The sequence below is a fragment of the Indicator indicator genome, chromosome 19 (genome assembly GCF_027791375.1).
Source record: "Indicator indicator isolate 239-I01 chromosome 19, UM_Iind_1.1, whole genome shotgun sequence".
Taxonomy (NCBI): Eukaryota; Metazoa; Chordata; class Aves; order Piciformes; family Indicatoridae; genus Indicator; species Indicator indicator.
Window position 1 is genome coordinate 10,313,296 of NC_072028.1, and position 19,706 is coordinate 10,333,001.

The following is a 19,706-nucleotide window of genomic DNA, read 5'->3' on the forward strand; positions in this document are numbered from 1 at the left end:
AAGGGATTGGGGGGCGGTTTGGGGGGTAGACTGAGTATGGCGTGGGTGGCTGGGCGCTTCTTCCCTCCCTCCCCCGCCAGGGTGCAACCCACTCTTCTTCCTGCTCCTTTTTTATTTTTTAAATTAATGCTGCTTTGGGTTCTGTCTGGTTTATATGAAAATAAAAACAATCCAAAAGCTTCAGCCAGCACCAGGCCCCCTCCCTGAGGCTCTGATCATACCAGGTGGGTTCAGTCTGCATCCCCCGAGCCCCCTGGTAACACACTGAGGTGCTGCTGTCCCAGGGTGGGGTTTGGGGCTCTCCATGCTCCAGCCACCCCAAACCAGGAAGCGTGGAGCAAGAAGGGCCAAGAGCTGCACCAAGTCCTCAGAGTGTGTACTGGCTGCAATAAAGCTGAGTGGGGGCCTCCAGTGCCATGGCTCCATGCTGCTTCTTTTGGGGTGGGAGGGTGCCCAGCACCACGCTGGAAGAGTCCCCAGTGCTCCCACCACAGCTCTTGCCCTGGTGAGCCAGAGGCACTGGGACAGCCAGCAGCCAGGTGTCAGTCCAGAAGCTGCATCCAGGAGACGTTGGTGAAGGTGCGGGTGTCCATGCGGTCGATGTAGAGGACCCCATCCAGATGATCCATCTCATGCTGGATGATGCGGGCAGCCCAGCCCGTTGCCTCCCAGCTCACTGGCTCCCCGTGCTCATTCACACCTGCAGCCCAGGACAGCAGCCGTTGGGGTGGGCCAGGGGTTAATGGGGGTGAGTAAAGGGGTCCCTTGTAGGAGTGAGGGGGTCCCAGGGGAGGGCTGGGAGGCAGGTGGGCTTTCCCACCTGAGGTACGGGGGCCATGGGGTCCATACCAGAGACGTGGACAGCCCAGTGTCGTGGGACATAAGCAGAGAAGCCCTTGAGGCTGACACAGCCCTCGGGAGCAGTGACGAAACGGCTGTCGAGGATACGGAGCGTGGGGTTGACGAGCAGGCGGAGTGGGAAGGGCTCGATGCAGTGTGCGCGGCGGAGCTCTGGCGGGTACTGGCGGCAGCGCTCGGCAGACAGCTCAGCGGCAAAGACCCGCAGCGGTACCCCCAGTTGAGGGGCGCTCAGCCCCAGGCACGGCAGCCGCCGCAGTCCCTGGGCCAGCGCTGCCGCCAACTCCCGCAGCGCAGGGCCACCCAGCTGCTCCGTGTCCACCGCGGCGGCGGCGGCCCGCAGCACCGGGGCTCCCACCTGACAGGGGGCTGCGAAGGGCGGCGCGGCCGGACCCAACACCCTCCGCCGCAGCGCCCGCCAGTACGAGCGCTCTCGCTCGCCCCAGCCCGCCGCGGACCCGCACCTGCGGACCAGGGGTCCCCGCCGAGCGCTCCCCGCCAGCCACCGCCCCGCCGCTGCCATCATGGAGGACGAGCTCCGGGCGCGCTACTACGGTGGCCTCGCGAAGCGCCACAGGTGGAAAGGGCGGCACCTGGCGGCCGGGAGGACGCTCAGCACCCCGCGGAAGCAGGAAGCAGCTTTTGCGGGGCTGCGCGGTGCAGGCAGCGTGCGGACAGAAGTAGGCAGGCAGGGGGCTGGGGCCACTTCACCCCTAAGGGGCAGGGGTCCCGGGATGACACGGCCTAGCCCCGCTACCCTGTGGCCGGTGGGATGTCTGGCAGTTGAGCCCTCTCTGGGACGTCCCCCACAGGCAGGGGGTCCCCAGGCACAGACTCCTCTTCCTGCTGGGGGTGTGCGGGGCTCTCCTGGGCTGGCTCTTCCTCACTTAGTGCTGGCAGAAGGAAAGCCAACGGCTCCCTGAGGGCATCCACATCGATGCGGCCCAGGCAGCCAAGGCGCTGCAGTTGGGTGGGAGGGATGCCTGCCAGAAAGGGAGAGAGGCTCAGGCTGGGGCTCACAGGGAGCAGGAAACCCCCACCCACACCCCAAGCCCCAGAAGTGGGAACAGTGAGAGGGGTCTCACCCAGTGCCTGCGCAATCTGTGCTGGGGGAAAGAGGACCTGGAGGCAACGGTTCAGGTAAGGCAGGAGGTCTTCCAGGAAGGCTGTGCAGAACTGGGCAAAGAGCTCCTGCTCCCGGGCACTGAAAGCTGCTTCTTCTGCACGGTGGAAGATAAGGATGGTTTTCGTAACCTGGAGGGAAACACAGTGTCATTAATTCCTCAGGAAGTAATTAATTCTGAAGATGGACGTTAGGAAGAAGTCCTTTACTATGAGGGTGGTTGAACACCTCAAAACAGTTTGCCTAGAAAGGTGCTGGAGGCCCCCTCCCTGGAGACGTTCAAGATCAGATTTGATGGGGCTCCGGGCAACCTGATCTAGTGAAAGACGTGACCTGATCTAGTTGAAGATCTCCCTGCTGAGTGCAGCAGGATTGGACTAGATGACATTGAGTGGAGTCCCCATCCCAAGCAAGGTTTTAAAGCCATGGAGATGTGGTGCCAAGGGATACAGTTTAGTGGTGACGTAGCAGAGCTAGGTTAATGGTTGGACTCATGACAATTCTCCCACTCTTTCCTATAAATACTCAGGGCAGGGTAAGCCTGTCCTTGTGCTATTCCAGGACCCAACACAGCCCTGTCACCTGGTGCCTCACCTCACCCAACGCATCCTCCAGGCGAGAGGTGACATCCTGGGCCAAGGCGACGGGGCAGCAGAGCCGTAGATCATTGAAGGCAACAAGGAGGCCATTGAGGAAGCAGGCAAGAGGTGGGAAGTCCAGCAGCACCATGGGTGGCTGCAGAGTCCCTGGCTGGGCCACAGGCACTGGCACCCCAGCACTGCCCCCCAGGACAGCTGGAGCGGAGATGAGTGTGTAGGAATTCATCTCCTCCCGGAACTTCTCCACTGCCTCGTCCACTGCCTTCTTGAACGCGGCAGCAGCCACATGCTGGAAGAGGGGAGCTAGCTGCCCACGGAAATCAGCCCCCACCCTGCTGAAGGAGAGGCCGAAGTACATGCACTGCCCCAGCAGCGAGTCCAGGCGGCCGCCCACCCCACGCTGTAGATCCTGCTCCAGCGTCTGCAGGAACTCAGAAACCTTCTGCAGCACCCAGCCATGAAAGATGGCCCCTTCGTTTACGGTCTGCCCCTCAGAGGGCAGGAGTGGCTCCTCGTCAGAGAATATGGCACGATACTGAGTGACGATATCAAAGAGGTGGACACGGCAGGTCTCGATGGTCTTGGTGATGTGGAAGTAGGGGTCATCGTCAGGGATGGAGGCCTGGATGGAGTGCAGCCAGGCATCCCGTGCCTGCAGGAACTTGATGCGCAGCTCAGCCTCCGTGAAGACGTCCATGCGGCGCAGGTAGCCGATGACCCGCAGGCAGGCGGGCAGCTGGATGTTGGTGCGGAGCTGCTGGATGAGCTGGTTCAGCATCAGCTGGGTGGACTGGCGCACCTCCTCCACAATGCTCTGGGGCAAGAGAGAGACCTCAGACTGGGTACTGTGAGGCAGCTGTGGGGCAGGGGCAGAGTGGGGCCTACCTGGATGACAGGGATGCTGCTGTGCTTCCTCTCCAGCCGGCGCACATAGGCAGCGAGCTCCAGCGCCTCCTCGTAGTAGCCATTGCGGACGCAGGTGTCCATGAGCTGTGGGATCTCCAAGATCTCCAGGATCTCCGTGTGCCGGTTCAGTGTCAGGCTGTTCATGCGCCGGCTGCAGGCGATCTGCTCAGCATCGTGCATGAAGTTCCTGTGGGATTCGCATGGGATGAGCATGAGGGTGTGCTCCCTGCAGCGGGTGGACCCTGGGACCTTCCTATCTACTGAGCTCCCTCTGAGCCACACTGGCCCCACTGCTGTCCTGGGCCGCCTCCCAGTGCTGCCTCTCACCCCAGTCCGTCAGCCCTGATCCTTACTTGGCCCAGCCCTTGTCGACCTCTCATACCACCAAGGCTGCTGCTGCACACGAAGACCCCGTCTCAGCCTCATCCCATCCCCAGTCCTCCCTGTTCCTTTCCAGCCCCCCGCCGCCCCGAGTCCCGTCTCCGCACCGGCAGGCATCCTGCAATGCAGGCAGGCGACCCAGCAGACTACCGAGCCGGCTCTCGATGCCGCCGAAGCCGCGGCCGGCGCGGCCGGTGCACTCAGCGGACCGAATGAAGGCCCGGTAATGCTCGAAGGCCAAACGGCGCGTCTCCGCCCCGACCCGCGCCCGCTCCGCCGCCAACCGCGCCGGCTCCCGGCCCAGCTCCGCCAGCCCCAGCGCCGCCAGCTCGGCCACGTAAGCGGAGAGCTCAGGGCCGCCGGGCCCCGCCGCCGCCGGGCCGCGCAGCCACGCCAGCAGCCGGGCCTCCTCCGCCGCCGCCGCCATCGCGCCGCTCTGCAGCCGCGTCACTTCCAGCTCCGCAGCTTCCGCTTCCGCCGCAGTCCTGTGTGTGCGGCGTGGGGAGATGCGGCCGCTGACGGAGGCGGAGACGCGGGCGGTGTTCGAGAAGCTGGGGAGATAGTGAGGGACCGGGCACCGGGAGGGGACTGGGCACGGGGGCGCGGAAGGCATAGGCACCGGCCACAGGGGTGGGGAGGGGATGGGAACCGAGAGTGCGGAGGGACTGGAGCCGCTCAGCAGGGAGGGACCGGGCACGGGATTAGCGGGAATAATGCGGACCGGCAGGGAATTGGGCACAGGAGTTGGGAGGGGATAGAACCAGAAGGGTGTTCTGAGAGTGATGAGAAGGGTATTGGAAGGGGACCAGCCACGGAGCGTGGAAGGGATGAGGACCGGGAAAACTGGGTCGCGGGAGGTGACCAAGACCGGGTGGGGCTCACAGTGCCTGTCCCCACAGCATCGGTGAGAACATCCAGCTGCTGGTGGACCGGCCCGATGGCACGTACTGCTTCCGCCTGCACCGAGACCGTGTCTACTACCTGAGGTGAGCACGAACGGGGACCTGGGACGGGCATGCGGGGGGCCTCTCATGCCTGCCTGCTTGAGGGCCCTGAACCAGGAGCTGCTCCAGCTCTGCCCCTCTATCAGTGAGAAGCTGCTGAAGGTGGCTGCGAGCATCCCACGGGAGAGCCTGGTGTCACTGGGCACCTGCTTCGGGAAGTTCACCAAGTCACAGAAGTTCCGGCTCAGTGTCACAGCCCTGGACTTTCTGGCACCCTATGCCAAGGTGGGACACCGTGTACCCCCTGTAGCCAACTCCCTTCTCCCACACTGGGCCTCTCCAGCCCCTCACTGCTTTGTCCTCTCTTGCAGTACAAGGTGTGGGTAAAGCCTGGCTCGGAGCAGTCCTTCCTCTATGGCAACCATGTCCTGAAGTCAGGCCTGGGCCGCATCACAGAGAACACAGCCCAGTACCAGGGTGTGGTGGTGTACTCCATGGCTGATGTTCCACTGGTGAGTGGTCAGTGCAGTCCCTGCACTTTCTAGGGCTGGGATATGTGGAAAATTTCTAACCTTTCCTTCGTTCTCTCCCAGGGTTTTGGAGTGGCTGCCAAGTCCACACAGGAGTGCCGGAAGGTGGACCCCATGGCCATTGTGGTGTTCCACCAGGCTGATGTTGGAGAATATGTCCGGAATGAGGACACACTGACCTAAGGGACCTCCAGGCTTCTGAAGACAGGAGTGTTCCTGGGCAGAATGGACCTCATTCAGCACCATCAGTGCAGCAGCATTACAGGGAACTACAGGGAGCCCACCTCAAACAGGGAGGAGAGGCTGGGAGCTGCCAGTAGGCACACCCATGTTCCTGGGGGGGCTACTGCCAATAGGAGGAGGCGCTAACCTTGTCCCCCACCACATAAAGCCTGTTCCTTTTCTCAGAGCACCTGTTGCCTGGTTCAGGGCCTTGAGGGGGTCAACTCTTACCCGTGCTGTGGATCTCTGCCTGCTTAACGCAGCTCTGCAGGGGAGGAGACACTGTGTTGTGTTTGGCTGGGGGGAGGCTCACAGCCCAGGGCTGAGATGTTGGAGGCTGATGGCTGAGCTTCATGGAGGGAGGGATGGGGCAGGCAGCTGCCTGCAAGGCTGGACATGCTTTACCCAGGCTTGCAGAGAATGGAGGGTAGGCAGCAAGGTGTGATCACTCCCCAGCATGTGTGCTAGACATTCTTTTATTTGGTGTCTACTACAAAAAGCACTTTGGACACTGTAAGAAGATGTCGGGATATAACAAACAGACCCAGCATGCAAAGCTCAGGCAGTCGCATTGTGCTTTTCATCTCTGGGTGATTTCAGATGAGGCAGGAGCAAGGGGAACTCTTCTTCCACCTGGAAGCAGGACCTAGCTGTCCCAAGCAGCAGTTTGGTTAAAGAGTGCTGTGGGCAGCGGTTCTGGGCACTGCTAGCACTTCTGCCTGCTGGAGGTGTGCCCATTGAAGAGGCGCTTCAGGAAGCAGAGCTGGAGCATGCCAGAGAGGACAATTACACAGCTCTGAGCCATTGACCACCAGTTGACATAGTTGTAGTTGGACTCCAGGAGGATGGAGTCAGCCCCTTTCCTCATCCGGCCAGAGTTGTAGAACCGCCACATATGGAAGATGTGGCTCTGCAGCTTGTGAATGCTGCCCTGTGAAAGAATGGAGAACCTGGGGCTGGCAGAGTCCAAGCTGCCCACTGGGCTCAGCATTAAGCTGCAGCTCAGCCGTGAGTAAATGCCCTCTTGGTCCCCTTGGGAGATCATGCCTATCCCTGCCCTATGGAAGGACCCTGACACTCACCTCAATTGCCTCCAGGGTGTTGTTCAGCTCTTTCTTTTCTTTTGGCTGCTCCTTTTCCACATCGAAGCCTTCGTAGTAGACACCAAAGTTGAGATACACCTGCACGAAGCCAAAGTGGTTTTCATGGTTGTCCAGGCACAGCTGGTAGAAGCCTGCAGAGAGAAATGGGAAATGTTCCTTGAGTAGAAGTACTGCTGGGCAGACCTATCCTAGACTTGAGCGTCATCCTCCTTGTTGGAAGGAAGGTGTGATCAGACTGATTCATGCTCTGGGAAGCGCTGGTAGACTGGGCAGACTGGAGCCTGCAGCAGGGCTGAGTAGGGATTGGGGTAGTGGGGACCTGTCTCCTTGGTGAGGAAGTTGATGTGTCCTCGCACGTGCTGGGAAACACCAAGCTGGACACCGTTGGGGTCAGTTGCTGTGACCAGGATGTTCCTGCTGTTGCCAATCCCTGTTGCTCGCTGGACCTGGAGGCAAAAAACACCCAACAAGTATTTGGGCTTGAGTCTGCACCCAGGAAACAGATGGAGCCCACAGGAGCCCTTGTGTGCAGGGCAGGGACAAAACAAGGACCTGAGGGTTAGTTAGTGGCCTATGGGAAGCTGCCACCCGCTTTGTTATCACAAGTTGAGGCCAGGAGCAGCCTCTAGCAAGCTCCAGCTTGAAAAAACTACGACTTGCAGCCTGGGTAATGATCCTTGTGGTTCCCAGTGCTCACTCATGGTGCTATGTGTGCTCACATTGACCCCACATCTCCCACTCTAGGTTCCTGCCACCTGGACTGGGTGCTCTAGAGCACTGGGAGATGGAGCTGTGCCAAGCCCCAGGGCCATGCTGTGGTTCCTGTTGGGCTGCTCTGCGAGTGCAGAGCTGAGGGAAGCCACCAGCATAGGGCACAGCCATGCCTCAGCTCTCCTTCAACCAGCTCAGTGTAAACAGGAGATAAAAGGGCTGCATGTTCCCCTGGGGGAAGGGGACAGAACGTGGGGACAAGCAGATAGGGCTGTGTCCAAGACCTTCAGTGCCTTCCAACTGCAGCTTGGCAAAGGGCAGAGCTCCCCACAGCACTAGGACACCCTGGAGCCCTCTGTGAGCAGGCTCTGGGTGCTTGGGCACCAAGTCTGGAGCTCTCAGCATCAGAGAGAGTTGGGGTTATTCAGCCTGGAGAAGGGAAGTCTCTGGGGAGACCTTCAGAACTCAAAGGGGCCAGTCAGAATGCTGGGGACAGACTTTTTAGCAGGGCCTTTTGTGACAGGGCAAGGGATGCTGGGTTTGAACTGAAAGAGGGAGATTTAGACTGGATAGAAGGAAGATGATTTTTTACACTGAGGGTAATCAGACACTGGCTGAGTTACCCAGAGAGGTGGGAGGTGCCTCATCCCTGGAACCATTCCAGGTCAGGTTGTCTGGGGCTCTGAGCAACCTGCTCTAGTTCCAATTGTCCCTGCTGACTGCAGGGTGGGTGAACTAGATGGCCTCGAAAGGTCCCTTCCCACCCAAACCATTCAGTGATGCTTCAAAATTTATGATCTCTGAGCTGAAGCATCCAAACGACCAAAAACATTCCCTACCTCAACTGAGGACCTTTCCCACACAAGGCAAACCACCTCCACCCCAGGGACAGCAGGTCTAGAGTTGTCAACACATGGTCTTCCCTTGATGGGGTATCCTTCCATGCATAAGCCTGGTTGCAGGACCAAGGCAACAAAGGATTGACCACTGCAGGACTTGTTGCACCCTCAGAGGAGGCAGGCAGCACCAACTGCAGAACCACACCACCATTCCCTAATGCCATTAGCAGCTGCACTGTGCTGACAGCTTCCTGAGACATGTCCTACCACACTAACCTCATAGCTGAAGAAGAAGTTGCCGGTCTGGTGTGCGAACTGCCAGAAGCACTCCGCAGCACCAGCGGGGATGACGATGGCAAAGTTGTAGTGATCTGCCCCACGGAAGAGGGGCTCCTGGCCCAACCCACTCAGGGGCTCAGTTTTGGGGCAGCCAGCAGGTCCCAGCAACACCAGAAGCACCACCAGCAGCAGCATCCTGCTTCCCAGCCTGCAGCATGCTGGGGCAGTGCAGGGACCTGAGGTGGTGGGGTAATCATTAACTGCTCCCCAGTGGCTGGTGGCAGGAGGAGTGTGGCACAGGCTCGGCTCTTCAAGGTGATCTTGGTGCAGAGCAGGAGTTGCTCCAGCTTGTCCACATTAGAGTTCACCTGGCCAAACCCCCCTACAGAGACTAAGGGTGCCACAAAACACCACAGGTCCAGCCACACCTCCAGGCTGCACCAAACCAGCCCCGCTCCTGCTGGCCCATGTTCTGCCAGTCCATGTCTTATGGACAAGGAAATCAAGCAGGAAAAGTTTTATTCCAAGAAGCTTCCAGTTTTGGGCTGACACCCTCCCTGCTCAGCCCTGGCAAAGAGTCCAGCCCAGAGAAGGGAAGAACATCATTCTTGGACCCATGCAGCATGGCTGTCTCCTTCCACCTGGGCACAGCCTCACACTCATGTCACTAGTCCAGGTTGTGACTCACATCAACCCCCTCCACCCCAGAACATTAGAGTCAAGAGCGGTTTTGGTGGGAAGGGACCTTTAAAGGTTTAGTCTGACCCCCTTGCAGGCAGCACGAACATCTGCAACTAAAGCAGGTTGCTCAGAGCCCCAAACCACCTGACCTGGAATGGTTCTGGGAATGGGGCATCTCCACCTCTCTCTGGGTAACCTGAGACAGTGTCTCACCACCCTCATGAGAACAGGCCTCTGCAGGGTGTTTCTATCTACCCAGGGAAATGGTTTTACCAGAAGGGGAGGGAAAAGTGCAGCTGCAGCCAGGTGAGGCTCATTCCAACAGCTGAAGGCCAGACGCACAGCAGGTGTTTCCAGATGGATTTCTCCCCAGCCCTGGCTCTGTGGGAACACAGCTGAGAGAGGCTGCTTGGAAAAAAATGCCCCTACTCCTCCCCTGCCCTTCAAATCAAAAAGAAATCTAGTCCAGAATCTTCTGCTTCACACCTACACAGCACCTTCTACCTTCAGGGTATCTCTATTCCACCACACCCCAGCCCCAGGAGGCAAAGTGGAGAGCCCCACACTCTGGGGTGGTGCCTGCCCCAAACTGTCACATTTCCACCCTTGTAGGTACAAGTTACAGCTCCTGAAACCCAAGAAGAACCGAACTTTATTTTGCAGGAGACCGCTGGGACTGCAGCATTGGTGCCCGAAGGCAGGAAACACAGTGCCCTCGTAGCTGGCAGGGGTTGCACACAGGAGGATACTGTCAGCAAAAAGTACCAGAAGACATGACCAAAATCAATAAGCATTGGAATTGTTAAACATAGGAAACAACCAATATTTAATACCAAAACAACAACAACAAAAGATAATAATGTTTACAAAGCCTCAAGGCTGGGAGGGAGAAACCCCCACTCGCAGACCAGTCATTTATAGAGAAGAGAGAAGCATGAAAATAATCTCAGCAGATCCCTCTGCTAAAGCTCTGGGACTTCATCCTCCCTGCCTCCCTCCCACAGGGAACCGAGCACAAATGGATGAAATAAGGGATTTGGACTCCTAAAACACAAAAATATCCATGAACAGGACCATCCTGCCACATGAGAGCATCCAATCAGGAAAAACCATCACTCTGCCAGTCCATCACCTTGGGGTTCGTACTACAACAGCTGCAGTTGCCTAGTAGAAAAGAAAACCCCAATCTAGGTTGTTTCCAAGTGTGTGCTATCATGCTGCATGGCTTCTGCCAGCTGCAGGAGACCTAAATCTTGCAGCTACAACTGGAGACCCAAAATCCTTGGTTCTTACCAGGGACAATTTCTATCTGCTACAACAATCTTGTGTACCAGGAGTGGGAGGTGCTCACCATGCTGGCCCCAGTACATGTCAGGGATGAGCACAGCAGCCTCCTCACTGCCATCAAAAGGAAAATCAGGAGGCTTTGGCACTGAAGGTCCTGTGGCTCCCAGCTTCAAAGGATTCCCAGCTTTTTCATGGTCCGCCAGCGATCCTTGATCATCACAGCTGTGCGGTTCTGGAAGGGGTATTTCTGGCAAATGACCTTCCATCGCCCTTCTCCATACTTCTTCACACCCTCTTTGATCCACTGGCTCTCCTGCACTGTCCATCTCTACAAAAGAGCAGAAAGCAGCATGCTGTATGAGCATCGTTCCAGGGAGGTTCCAGTCTGGCACAGACCATGCTCTCACCTATTCCCAGCCTGTCTGCTTCCCCTTATCTGTGCTGGTAACACTGAAGATGCAAAGTTTTTCTATCAGAAGCACAGACAGCACTGACAATGATGTGCTCTCATGGCTGAGACTAACATGAGAAGGTCCCAGCTTCAGCACAAGCTCAGGAGTAATCCCAGTGTAGCTCTGAACTTCTCCAGCATGTGAGCAGCTCAGCAAACTTAGCTCTGAACCAATCCAGCTCATGAGGAGCTCTATGAACACAAAGAACTGCACAGCTGGGATCAAGCCTGGATACTGCAAGCCTCAGCCTTGGGAAGAAGGATCCCTTTCCAACACAGGCTCTGGTGCTTCATTTGAAGCACAACAGCAGCTTGCTCTGCTGTGGTAAGTTGCAGCTGCTTGGGAAATGGTCCCAGCAGCGCTCCTCACGATCGTACCTCACATTGTCTGGGAGTTTGCTCATGTATATGGACACATCCTGATTTCAGACCTTACTGAAGGGACTTCAGGGCTCCACATTACCTGTTTTCTGGAACTGAACACTGAAGTGCTGTGGTCACTTGTGAATGATGCTGGAAAACAAGGCAAGAGGGTTACATCTCACAACCCAGGAGACACAGACCTCAAGAAGCTGCTGCTGTCACAGCCAGAGCATCCCATGACAGCTAGTAAACCCCAATTCCTTTTTTTTTTTTTTTTTTTTTTTGCACACAGCCTTTCCCTTTCAAGCCCCAACTGCTTCAGGTGACAGTTTCCCAGTAATATCCGCCTTGCTTGAAACCAGACAATACATCAAGAACAGCAGCATCCATCCTGGATGTGGCTGTGCTGTATATTGAGAGTGGAATCAGACATCCTTGTCCACTCTTTTTCGTCAGCTAAGCTGCTATCCAGCTGCAGAGGGGACCGGAAAACTGATCGGGCTGAAAAGGTGAACTTTTTGATTTCATGACTGAAGTGGAATGAGGAGCTGAGGAGCTGAATTTCCAATGTTTACAGCCTGTAAGCCAAGCATGATCAGTCTGAAACTAGACTTTTCCAGCACTTCAGGTAGAGCTATGAAGAACAAGTATCTCAGTGTTGGACAGCTACTGATTTTCTTGGGCTTTTAGGAGTTCTGGCTTCAGAATTCAGGCACACAAAAGGCAGCAAATCTCCAAAGCTAGAAGTAAAATTGATTAACCTGCAGTAGGAACTCTGTTCTTACCTGCATCTGTGAAGAGCTCATCCTCCTCACTCCAGCTATCTTTTTCTTCTTCACCATAGGAACTATTCCACCGTCCCTGGGAGACCCTGAAAGCAGGAAGGAGTTTACTCTGGCTGCTGGCCAGCGAGAGTGTTGGATGGGAAGAAGGTGCAGAGAGACCTAGAGCACAGCAGGGAAGCCTGTGCTGAGCGTGGAGCACTAAAACACATCCCTAAAGCAACATAACACCACTCCACCATCTTCTACCTGCCCTCTGGAGAGAGATTCATCCTCAAGAGCTCCTGTTTGAAGGTATGGTGTGCAATAAATCCTTAAACAGTGCACATTGTAACCAGCATTTGCAGCAACAAACGGCTGGTTTTGCACAATTAAGCATTTACAGCAGACACACAGAGATGAGCTTCCCAGGCTTTTGTGTACAGCACCGACCTGCCACAGCTCAGGGGAGCAGCCTCGAGTCTCCCCAGGCAGTGTTTAATTCTTGCTGTTACATTGCTGAGTTGCAATTAAATTGCAGGGCCTCCCTTCCCACAAGATCCAGCGCCTCGGTGCCATCACCTGCTGCCAATCCTCAAGGATAAACTTGTGAGATTGAAGCAACTCTGCTAAGAAAATAAACCCTGGTGAAGTTCACCCCTAGCTGTTACAGGCAATTTAACTGAAGACTACAGGAAGTAACTCTGCTCTCTGTTCTTACTCAGAGCTGCCTCTTTCTGGCACATCAACATTCGAGAACCAGCTATTGACAGAGATGCACAGGATGGGGTTTCCAGATAAATGTCATCAGCACCACTGCCAGCTCAAGTCCTGACACATCAAGGCTTCAGACAAGACACCAAACAAGTAGCACAGACAATAAATCACTGTCCAAGTGAACCGGAAACCAGCTTGCAGTGGCAGGGATGAAACTGGAGAAGTGCTCAAGCCAGTGTCAATTTAGCAACTGAAATTCCTTCTGGAAATTCTCCCTGTGGAGGGTGTGGAGATCTCTATGGCATCTCTGACATCTGTTTAACCCTAAAAAAGACACACCAGCAAGGTGTCTACAAGATTTCACCATTGACTGCGTTAGTGGCAGCTGCACCTCTCACCCTAGAGCTGCCCTCTGGTGCTCTGGAGAAGACAAACCATCTCTGGAGCAAACAAACCACACAAAGCACCAAGATCTTTATTGCTCACCCTTCAAAACCAAACCTTGTGTGTTCCTGACATTCTTCAGCCAGGATCTAAGGAAAATTGTGTTGTATTACCTTTTCAAAGACATCAAGCTTGTTTCACTCCTGGGGATCCAAAACATCTTTACTGCCAGCTGCTACACAGCTTCACTCCACAAAAGAGCAGCTCAGACATTTAAACTGGAAACTGTTAAACCCTTGTCTGTCAGTATAGACCTGTGAGACTCAGTGTAAGTGTCTTACATCAGGGTTAATTTTGCAGCTCTGTTAAATCAACTTAGCTTTTTTCTCAGTGCAAAATTCTTATAAAAAGGATTAAAAAACAAACCAAACCAAATGTACACCTACCCCTTACTGCAATCAAATCATTACTGAAGAAACAGTCAGAAAGCTACAGTTAGGAGTTTCTTCACCAACACAAGACCTTCAGGAGAAAGGAGCTTAAGCCAAGTCAGCATTGTGTTTCTCAAGGGGTGCAGAGGGGAGTTTAATCAGCAACACAAGATGCACATACCAGTGATTCCAATCCTAACTGGGGTACCTTTGACTCACTCCCCATGGAGGGTGGATCATTTTCTCCTCACCGTTAACGAAGGAGCAAAGAAGTTCAACAGAGCCTTTCTCTGCCCAGTTCCACCTAAGTTAGTGGACAGAGATGGCCAATATACTCATCATGAACCAAAGATAAGCTTTTTGTGTTGTCCCTGCCACCAACATCAGCTGCAAAACAAAAGATTGGGCACAGATTAGAAAACACCGTAAGAGACAGACATCACATACTTGGTGCTCTGCGCAGGCACAGGCTGGTCATGCAATTTCTGAACAGGTCTGGAAGCAGAGGATACAACTGGCTCCTGGGAAGAATCTGGGCTCGTGCTCAACTCGCTGCACTGGCTGTCTTGCTCCATGATAATTTTGCTTATGGTCAACAAGCATTTGCCCTTATGGGCTATTTTGGGAGGGTCTGAGATCTTAGAATCTTGATTCTCGTCTTCTTGACATCTCTTGGTTCTGTGGGATACAGAAGGAGACAGTTGCTTGGGGAAAGAAAAGTCTGTTTCATCCAGTTTGGTGAAGAACGTGTCCGAATTCGGCAAGTCAGACAGGACCTTGAAGGCTTCTCTGAGAGTAGAAATCCCAAACGTGGTGATGGCTCCAGAGGGCAGCCTACAAAACAAACACAACTGAGCAGGTCGTAAGGATCTCACCAAGCTGGTTCCACTTCAGTGAAGCTGGGCTTTCTTCCCATGATGTGTCCCTTAACAACTGATCCCAGGGTGCAAACAACATCTGCTGAATGAAAAGGGCACTCCCAACCCTCTGGGCCACCCTCCTTTCTGGTGGCATGCTGGGGAAGCAGGTCTAGGGAGAACATGGCCATCCTCCAGGTGTCCATGATTTACAAAAGCTGAATCATATGGATACCAGACACTGCTCCACCAAAGCAAGCTACTACCCGCCCTCCCTGGTATAGAAAAGTGCTAGATCTGCAAGGGGAAAAAAACCCAACACAAAGCACTGTAATGTTGTTACTGTGACGCAGACAGATGTCTTAGCCCACTAGCCTTTGGCATTTGCTGAGGCTGAGATGGTGTTTGGGAAGCGCAGGAGCTTCCTGGGCACAGCAAACCACCCCTTGGCAGAGCTGCTGCCACAGTTCACCCATAACGCAGGGCCAGACCCCTATGCCCACCTTTCCAAGTCTCCAGAGGACATTCCTGAGAGTTCTGGAGCTGCTGATACTGGTTTGTTAAGTATTTCCATAGGTGTTGAAGCATCTTCCAAGGTATTAACCACTGCCATTGAATGTTCAGGAGTTGCTGCAGGGTCAGTAGCTCCATTGATAGGCTCGGGAGCTGCTGCAGAGTCATGAGCTCCTTCCACAGGCCCAGGAGCTGCTGCAGAACTACATGCCCTTTTGGCAGGGCTGGGAGCTCCCACCTGATCCTTTGCGGTTTCTGCAGAATCTGGAGCTCCATCTGGGTCCTCATCCTCTGGTTTAATTGCAGACTCAGGAGTCCCTGATGAGCATTTTTCTTCTTTGCTACGTTCTGAATTCCAATTTTTTTTCATTACCTTGACAGAGAAAAGCACGTAACTATTATAACAATGATTCCTTCTACTATTTCTTGATTTTATCCCCTCCCAAAGGCATTTTAAGCTGCTGCTTGCGGTTTAATTTGCACTATCTTCGTAACTATGAATTAAAACTCATTACACAGACTGAAAAAAGCGTCCAACTTTACAAACCTTTTAACAGTGGACTCAATTTGAAGTATTTTGGATTCAATTAGGTGCCTGAACTCTAACTCATTGCTGGCACAGATTGCAGATAGAAACCCAATGACTGCATTTCATTTCCTCATAGCACAGATGTATCAGTTGTCCCCAGATTTGCCCCTCATGCCCTTTTCTGCTGCCCCTCACAGGGGCAGAAAGCTGGGCAAGCCGGGCAGACACGCACCGTTAGGAGCAGTGGCTCTGAATCACCCATGTAGCTCTTCAGGTGATGAAACACACTCTGCTGGAAGTCCTTGTAGGAGAAGTTTTTGACCATTGGGTGAGTGAAGTTCCTCTCCCGGATGATACCCAGGAACTCGGCCCTTTTTTTCTGGAGGAGACGTAAGAATGCTCTGAGCAGGTACAAGGTATAAATGACAATTGCAGGAGCTGGGATTTGGATGAGGATCAGGCTTGTCCTATAACCTCCTCCAGGCACAGCTACTTTACATTGACAGATGGGTGGGAAAAGGCCTGAGGAACAGGAGAGCCACTGTTTCAGCAATTGTGTTTGCTTCCAGCACCCAAGACATGACACTGACTACAGAAATGGAAACCAGGACCCTTTCTGCCTTCAGAGCCAGCTCTTCTCACAAATTCAAGCTTTACGGGTGAGCTTAAGTTCGCCTTGAGGTAAGGGATGAACATTGATGCCTGGAAGAACCCTGGAGATATGTGGAACAGAAGGAGCTCCAAAGTGATGCTTTGAAAACACCTTACGCTGAGGGTCCATCTTTCAAGGAGGACTTATTTCCATTTCAGGACCCTTCCCCTTTCTTCTTGTTCACATCTCCCCAAGAGGCAGGCTTCTCAGGGAAATACCTGATGCCTGCAATATGGGTCACAGGTGTCCACCCTGCCCCACCAGTACCCCATAAGACCTGTAAGACCACCCACAAATCTTCCTGCTCCCCAAGACCCTACCAACCACACAGCCCTCAGCAACCTCTTTCACCTCAGCACAGACTCACTTGGTTTTTGGGTTCTTTCCCAATATGACTCTTGACAATTTTAGAAGCTTTCTCAAACTCTCTGTTTTTGATGCAGACAATAACAGCCTAAGGAAGGAAACAAAAGAGCAGTTTTTCTGCTGGCACTGAACTGACCACTCTCTACATCAGCTTTGGAAAAGGATTTCTCATTATCAAACAGCACACAAGTAACAGTTTAACACCAACTTACACAGAGAAACAATGTCTACATAAAGCGATGAAGAACCCATATTTATAGCCAAGTCAGTACTAAGGGTGGTATTCTACACAAGGCAATTCCCACTGGCATTTACACCAGACCTTTCCAAGACAAAAGACAAGCACAGTATTTATTGAAAATGAAAAAGCTCTTACAGCTTCCTTCACCATCTTCTCAACAGTTTCCATTGTCTTCTCAGCCACAGAGAACTCACTCTGGATGAGCTCCAAGACACCGATGGCTGATTCAAGTGGGGTGAGCTCTGACTCCTTATCGAAGGTACAATCTGCAAGAATCCACAGCAGCTAAGTTGCAAGGTGCTCACAGCCATGCCTCACATACAGCTAGTTGCTCATTTCCTCAGTGTGGCTGCAAACTCTAGAGCTATTGAGGATGAAGATAGGAGGAAACAGTGGGCTGCCAGCTGCAGCAAAATTCCCCCATTGGAATGGTAATCTACAGAAACACCTCCTGACTACCAATAACTGATCTGAAGGGAGGATTGCAGAAGCCAGAGGCTGAGCAAAAGTCACAAGACTGGTATGTTCACATAGCATTGGAGCTTAGGTTCAAGCACACTGCTCTTGGCTAAGGACAACAGCCTTTCGCTTAATATGGCAGCATGACAGAGAAAAATAGCTACTCGCTCTCGGGGAAAACTCCTACAGCTTAATAGTTCCAGTCCACACCTCTGCTATGCTCACAAACACAGTTCCTGGTTGCTGCAGGGACACAGCAATGGAGCAGAGCACGCTTTTGCTGGGGGAGCAGGCTGCAAGCCAACACTGGGGTTTTCCCAGGACCTTGTTGAGATGGCTGGGGACTCACCGAGATTCTCGCCTTCCTCAACTCGCGACAGGAGTTGCATTATACGCAGCATCTGGGCTACCGTGGGATCCTTCGTCACGGGTCGCACAAGCAGCGCTGTGGGACAAGGGGTAGGTTACACCGTGTGATCGGTGTAACCGTGTGACCGGTGTGCTCACACCGACACACACCGATACAGCACAGCACAGCCCCAGTTCCCTTCACCCCTAACCCGGACCAGTCCCTTCTCAACCGCCCCTGTACTCACCCTCCCACCCCCCCGACTGCTCTTGTCCCGCCTGCTCCTCTGCGGCCTCGCTCCCCGCCCCGGCCGACCCAGCTCCCCGCCTCAGCTCAACCTCCGGCCCGGCCCGCGCGGCCCACCCTGCATGACGTCGCGGAGCTGGCGGAAGTCGCGGCGCCTGCCGGAGCGGTATGCCACCATGGCCTGACAGAAGTAGAATTGCAGGACGCAGGCGTTCACCATCTCCTCGGAGATGCCGTCCGACGCCACCATCCTTCCCCTCCGAGCCAACCGCGGCCTCCTCCCTACCATCCCGCCAGGAAGTGACGTTGACGCTAAACGATCGCTCTTCCTCTCTACCGCCGGTACCCGTATGACGCAGAAACGGCCGGCAGCTCCCGGCGTGCACCGCGCTCAAGCCGTCGCGCCTACAGCCCACAGCCTGCACCCCGTCGCGCTGGGCGGGCGCCCTCTGCTGACAGGGAGGGGAGCAGGCAGGGAAGTAGTGCAGGTAGTATCCCTTGCTGTTGGGGACTCACACGCTGCCCATCTCTGCCCCGTGGGCATCTTGGTGGGCTCCTGAGTGGGAAGATGTGGGGCAGGGCCCACCACCAGTACACCCAGAGCTCCAAGCCCACTGCCACCCTGGCAACACTCGGTTCTATGGCATTCTAGTGCTATATGCTCCAAATGGAACTGAGCAGCACATGGTTGTGTGAGTTCTGAGATTGTTCTCTACCTGTCAAAGGCTAAACACGGAGTGAAAGATGGGAGAAGATGCTCTTCCAACTCTGTTTTTCATTATCCCAACAGAAACTGCTGTCTGTAAATGATGAGGGACATCCTGTGCTGACATGTCACCAAGGTCCAGACTGTCTCTTAAAATTGTTCTGGTCCTCAAAACACTCAGTGCCATCTTCACCAGCACTGATAGACACTCGGAGCAGAGCCAGGCTGTATGCCATGCATGAACTGTCCTTATGTGTCACATCGATTGGAGGTTATGACAGAAACAGCCACAGAACCCACATCACCTGCTATGTTGGAGTGGGAAGAGGTAGCCCCAACATCTAATTTGTGGCAAGACTTCATAGGCTGGGCACAATCTGTGTTTGTGGACATGACTGAATCCTTCAAGAACTACAAGGGAGCTGCTGTTTTGTATTTTATTTGGATTTTTTATACTTTATGCTCTTTCAGACAGCCATCTTCACACACTGTGACCACCCATTCTTGGTGCTCCATTCAGCTGCAAACCCCATTCACATATCCTGGAACCACAAAATTAGGTCCCTATTTCAACGTTTTTGGGCAGAGATTTTTCAGACCTTGCGTAAGGAATCAGAAGCTTTGTCTTCCAGTGATCCCAGTCAGTGAGGGCTGACAGGAACAGGTGTCCTGAGGAGGTTGGTTTAGGCAGGGCTGAGATCCTCCAGATCACAGGGTGGTTCTCTGCCACCCCAGGACATCTCTGACTCAGATGTGGTCTCGCCATGGCCCAGAGAGCATGACTGATACCACTCTGGAGACCATCTCACCTGAGGTGGGAAAGCACGTGAAAATTCCTCTGGCATTAGGTTATCTGGGATACTCCCTTCCCTCAGCCCTGGCTAGAGAAGGAAACAGACAGGAGAAAACCCTGTGTGTTGAATGGAAAACAGTAAAACTGGGAGGGATTTTTTTTATGGGCAAACAAAGGGAGATAAAAATAATCCATGGAAGAAAGAAGAGTGGCCACTCGCTGTGGGAGCGCTAGGAGGGGATGGGTGCAGCCATGTCACACGGTTATGAAATGCTCAGAAGGATGCTGAGGGAGATTCCTACAGCCATTTCCTGGGCTGAGAGGAGGCGGCAGAGCAACAGGCTTTGGTGAAAATCCTTTTCTGTATGAGATATTCATGGGCAAAATGGTTTTGCTCTTTTTCTGTCATAAGATGGAAGAGCAGG

The 19,706-nt window shown here is 54.1% G+C and overlaps 4 protein-coding genes across 5 annotated transcripts; 1 reads left to right on the forward strand and 3 right to left on the reverse strand.

The window, feature by feature from the left end:
- Positions 1-50: 50 nt before the first annotated feature.
- COG8 (component of oligomeric golgi complex 8) lies at positions 51-4,294 on the reverse strand. Its single transcript, XM_054389503.1, has 8 exons — positions 3,975-4,294; positions 3,466-3,673; positions 2,576-3,394; positions 1,944-2,112; positions 1,616-1,841; positions 1,413-1,571; positions 850-1,322; positions 51-700 (listed from the first exon to the last, which is right to left on the reverse strand). The coding sequence occupies exons 1-8, from the start codon at positions 4,292-4,294 to the stop codon at positions 543-545; spliced, it is 2,532 nt and encodes an 843-aa protein (XP_054245478.1). The 3' UTR covers positions 51-542.
- A 79-nt stretch (positions 4,295-4,373) lies between these two features.
- On the forward strand, positions 4,374-5,730 carry NIP7 (nucleolar pre-rRNA processing protein NIP7). 2 transcript variants are annotated; one of them, XM_054389860.1, is made up of 5 exons: positions 4,374-4,429; positions 4,767-4,853; positions 4,958-5,096; positions 5,183-5,323; positions 5,405-5,730. In XM_054389860.1, the coding sequence occupies exons 1-5, from the start codon at positions 4,374-4,376 to the stop codon at positions 5,522-5,524; spliced, it is 543 nt and encodes a 180-aa protein (XP_054245835.1). In that variant the 3' UTR covers positions 5,525-5,730. The 2 variants fall into 2 exon arrangements, with proteins under 2 accessions (XP_054245835.1, XP_054245836.1); XM_054389861.1 differs by lacking the exon at positions 5,183-5,323.
- Positions 5,731-6,042: 312 nt separating this feature from the next.
- TMED6 (transmembrane p24 trafficking protein 6) lies at positions 6,043-8,701 on the reverse strand. The gene is made up of 4 exons (XM_054389859.1): positions 8,493-8,701; positions 6,986-7,112; positions 6,646-6,797; positions 6,043-6,494 (listed from the first exon to the last, which is right to left on the reverse strand). The coding sequence occupies exons 1-4, from the start codon at positions 8,688-8,690 to the stop codon at positions 6,270-6,272; spliced, it is 702 nt and encodes a 233-aa protein (XP_054245834.1). The 5' UTR covers positions 8,691-8,701; the 3' UTR covers positions 6,043-6,269.
- Positions 8,702-9,601: 900 nt separating this feature from the next.
- On the reverse strand, positions 9,602-18,016 carry TERF2 (telomeric repeat binding factor 2). The gene is made up of 10 exons (XM_054389857.1): positions 17,900-18,016; positions 17,537-17,632; positions 16,864-16,994; positions 16,489-16,575; positions 15,702-15,848; positions 14,931-15,313; positions 14,018-14,404; positions 12,063-12,148; positions 11,378-11,427; positions 9,602-10,791 (listed from the first exon to the last, which is right to left on the reverse strand). Exons 1-10 carry the CDS (start codon positions 18,000-18,002, stop codon positions 10,633-10,635), a joined length of 1,629 nt encoding a protein of 542 aa, XP_054245832.1. The 5' UTR covers positions 18,003-18,016; the 3' UTR covers positions 9,602-10,632.
- Positions 18,017-19,706: the final 1,690 nt, after the last annotated feature.

Coding starts and splice junctions, on each gene's coding strand:
- COG8 (XM_054389503.1), bottom strand. CDS start 4,294: ATGGCGGCGGCGGCGGAGGAGGCCCGGCTGCTGGCGTGGCTGCGCGGC. Junction 3,674..3,974: donor GCATTGCAGGATGCCTGCCG/GTGCGGAGACGG, acceptor CGAATCCCACAG/GAACTTCATGCACGATGCTG. Junction 1,323..1,412: donor TGGCGCTTCGCGAGGCCACC/GTAGTAGCGCGC, acceptor CCTGGTCCGCAG/GTGCGGGTCCGCGGCGGGCT.
- NIP7 (XM_054389860.1), top strand. CDS start 4,374: ATGCGGCCGCTGACGGAGGCGGAGACGCGGGCGGTGTTCGAGAAGCTG. Junction 5,097..5,182: donor TTCTGGCACCCTATGCCAAG/GTGGGACACCGT, acceptor CCTCTCTTGCAG/TACAAGGTGTGGGTAAAGCC. Junction 5,324..5,404: donor CCATGGCTGATGTTCCACTG/GTGAGTGGTCAG, acceptor GTTCTCTCCCAG/GGTTTTGGAGTGGCTGCCAA.
- TMED6 (XM_054389859.1), bottom strand. CDS start 8,690: ATGCTGCTGCTGGTGGTGCTTCTGGTGTTGCTGGGACCTGCTGGCTGC. Junction 6,798..6,985: donor CTTCCTCACCAAGGAGACAG/GTCCCCACTACC, acceptor TTCTCTCTGCAG/GCTTCTACCAGCTGTGCCTG. Junction 6,495..6,645: donor ACACCCTGGAGGCAATTGAG/GTGAGTGTCAGG, acceptor ATTCTTTCACAG/GGCAGCATTCACAAGCTGCA.
- TERF2 (XM_054389857.1), bottom strand. CDS start 18,002: ATGGTGAACGCCTGCGTCCTGCAATTCTACTTCTGTCAGGCCATGGTG. Junction 16,995..17,536: donor TGAGGAAGGCGAGAATCTCG/GTGAGTCCCCAG, acceptor GGATTCTTGCAG/ATTGTACCTTCGATAAGGAG. Junction 12,149..14,017: donor GTGCCTGCGCAGAGCACCAA/GTATGTGATGTC, acceptor TCCTGCTTTCAG/GGTCTCCCAGGGACGGTGGA.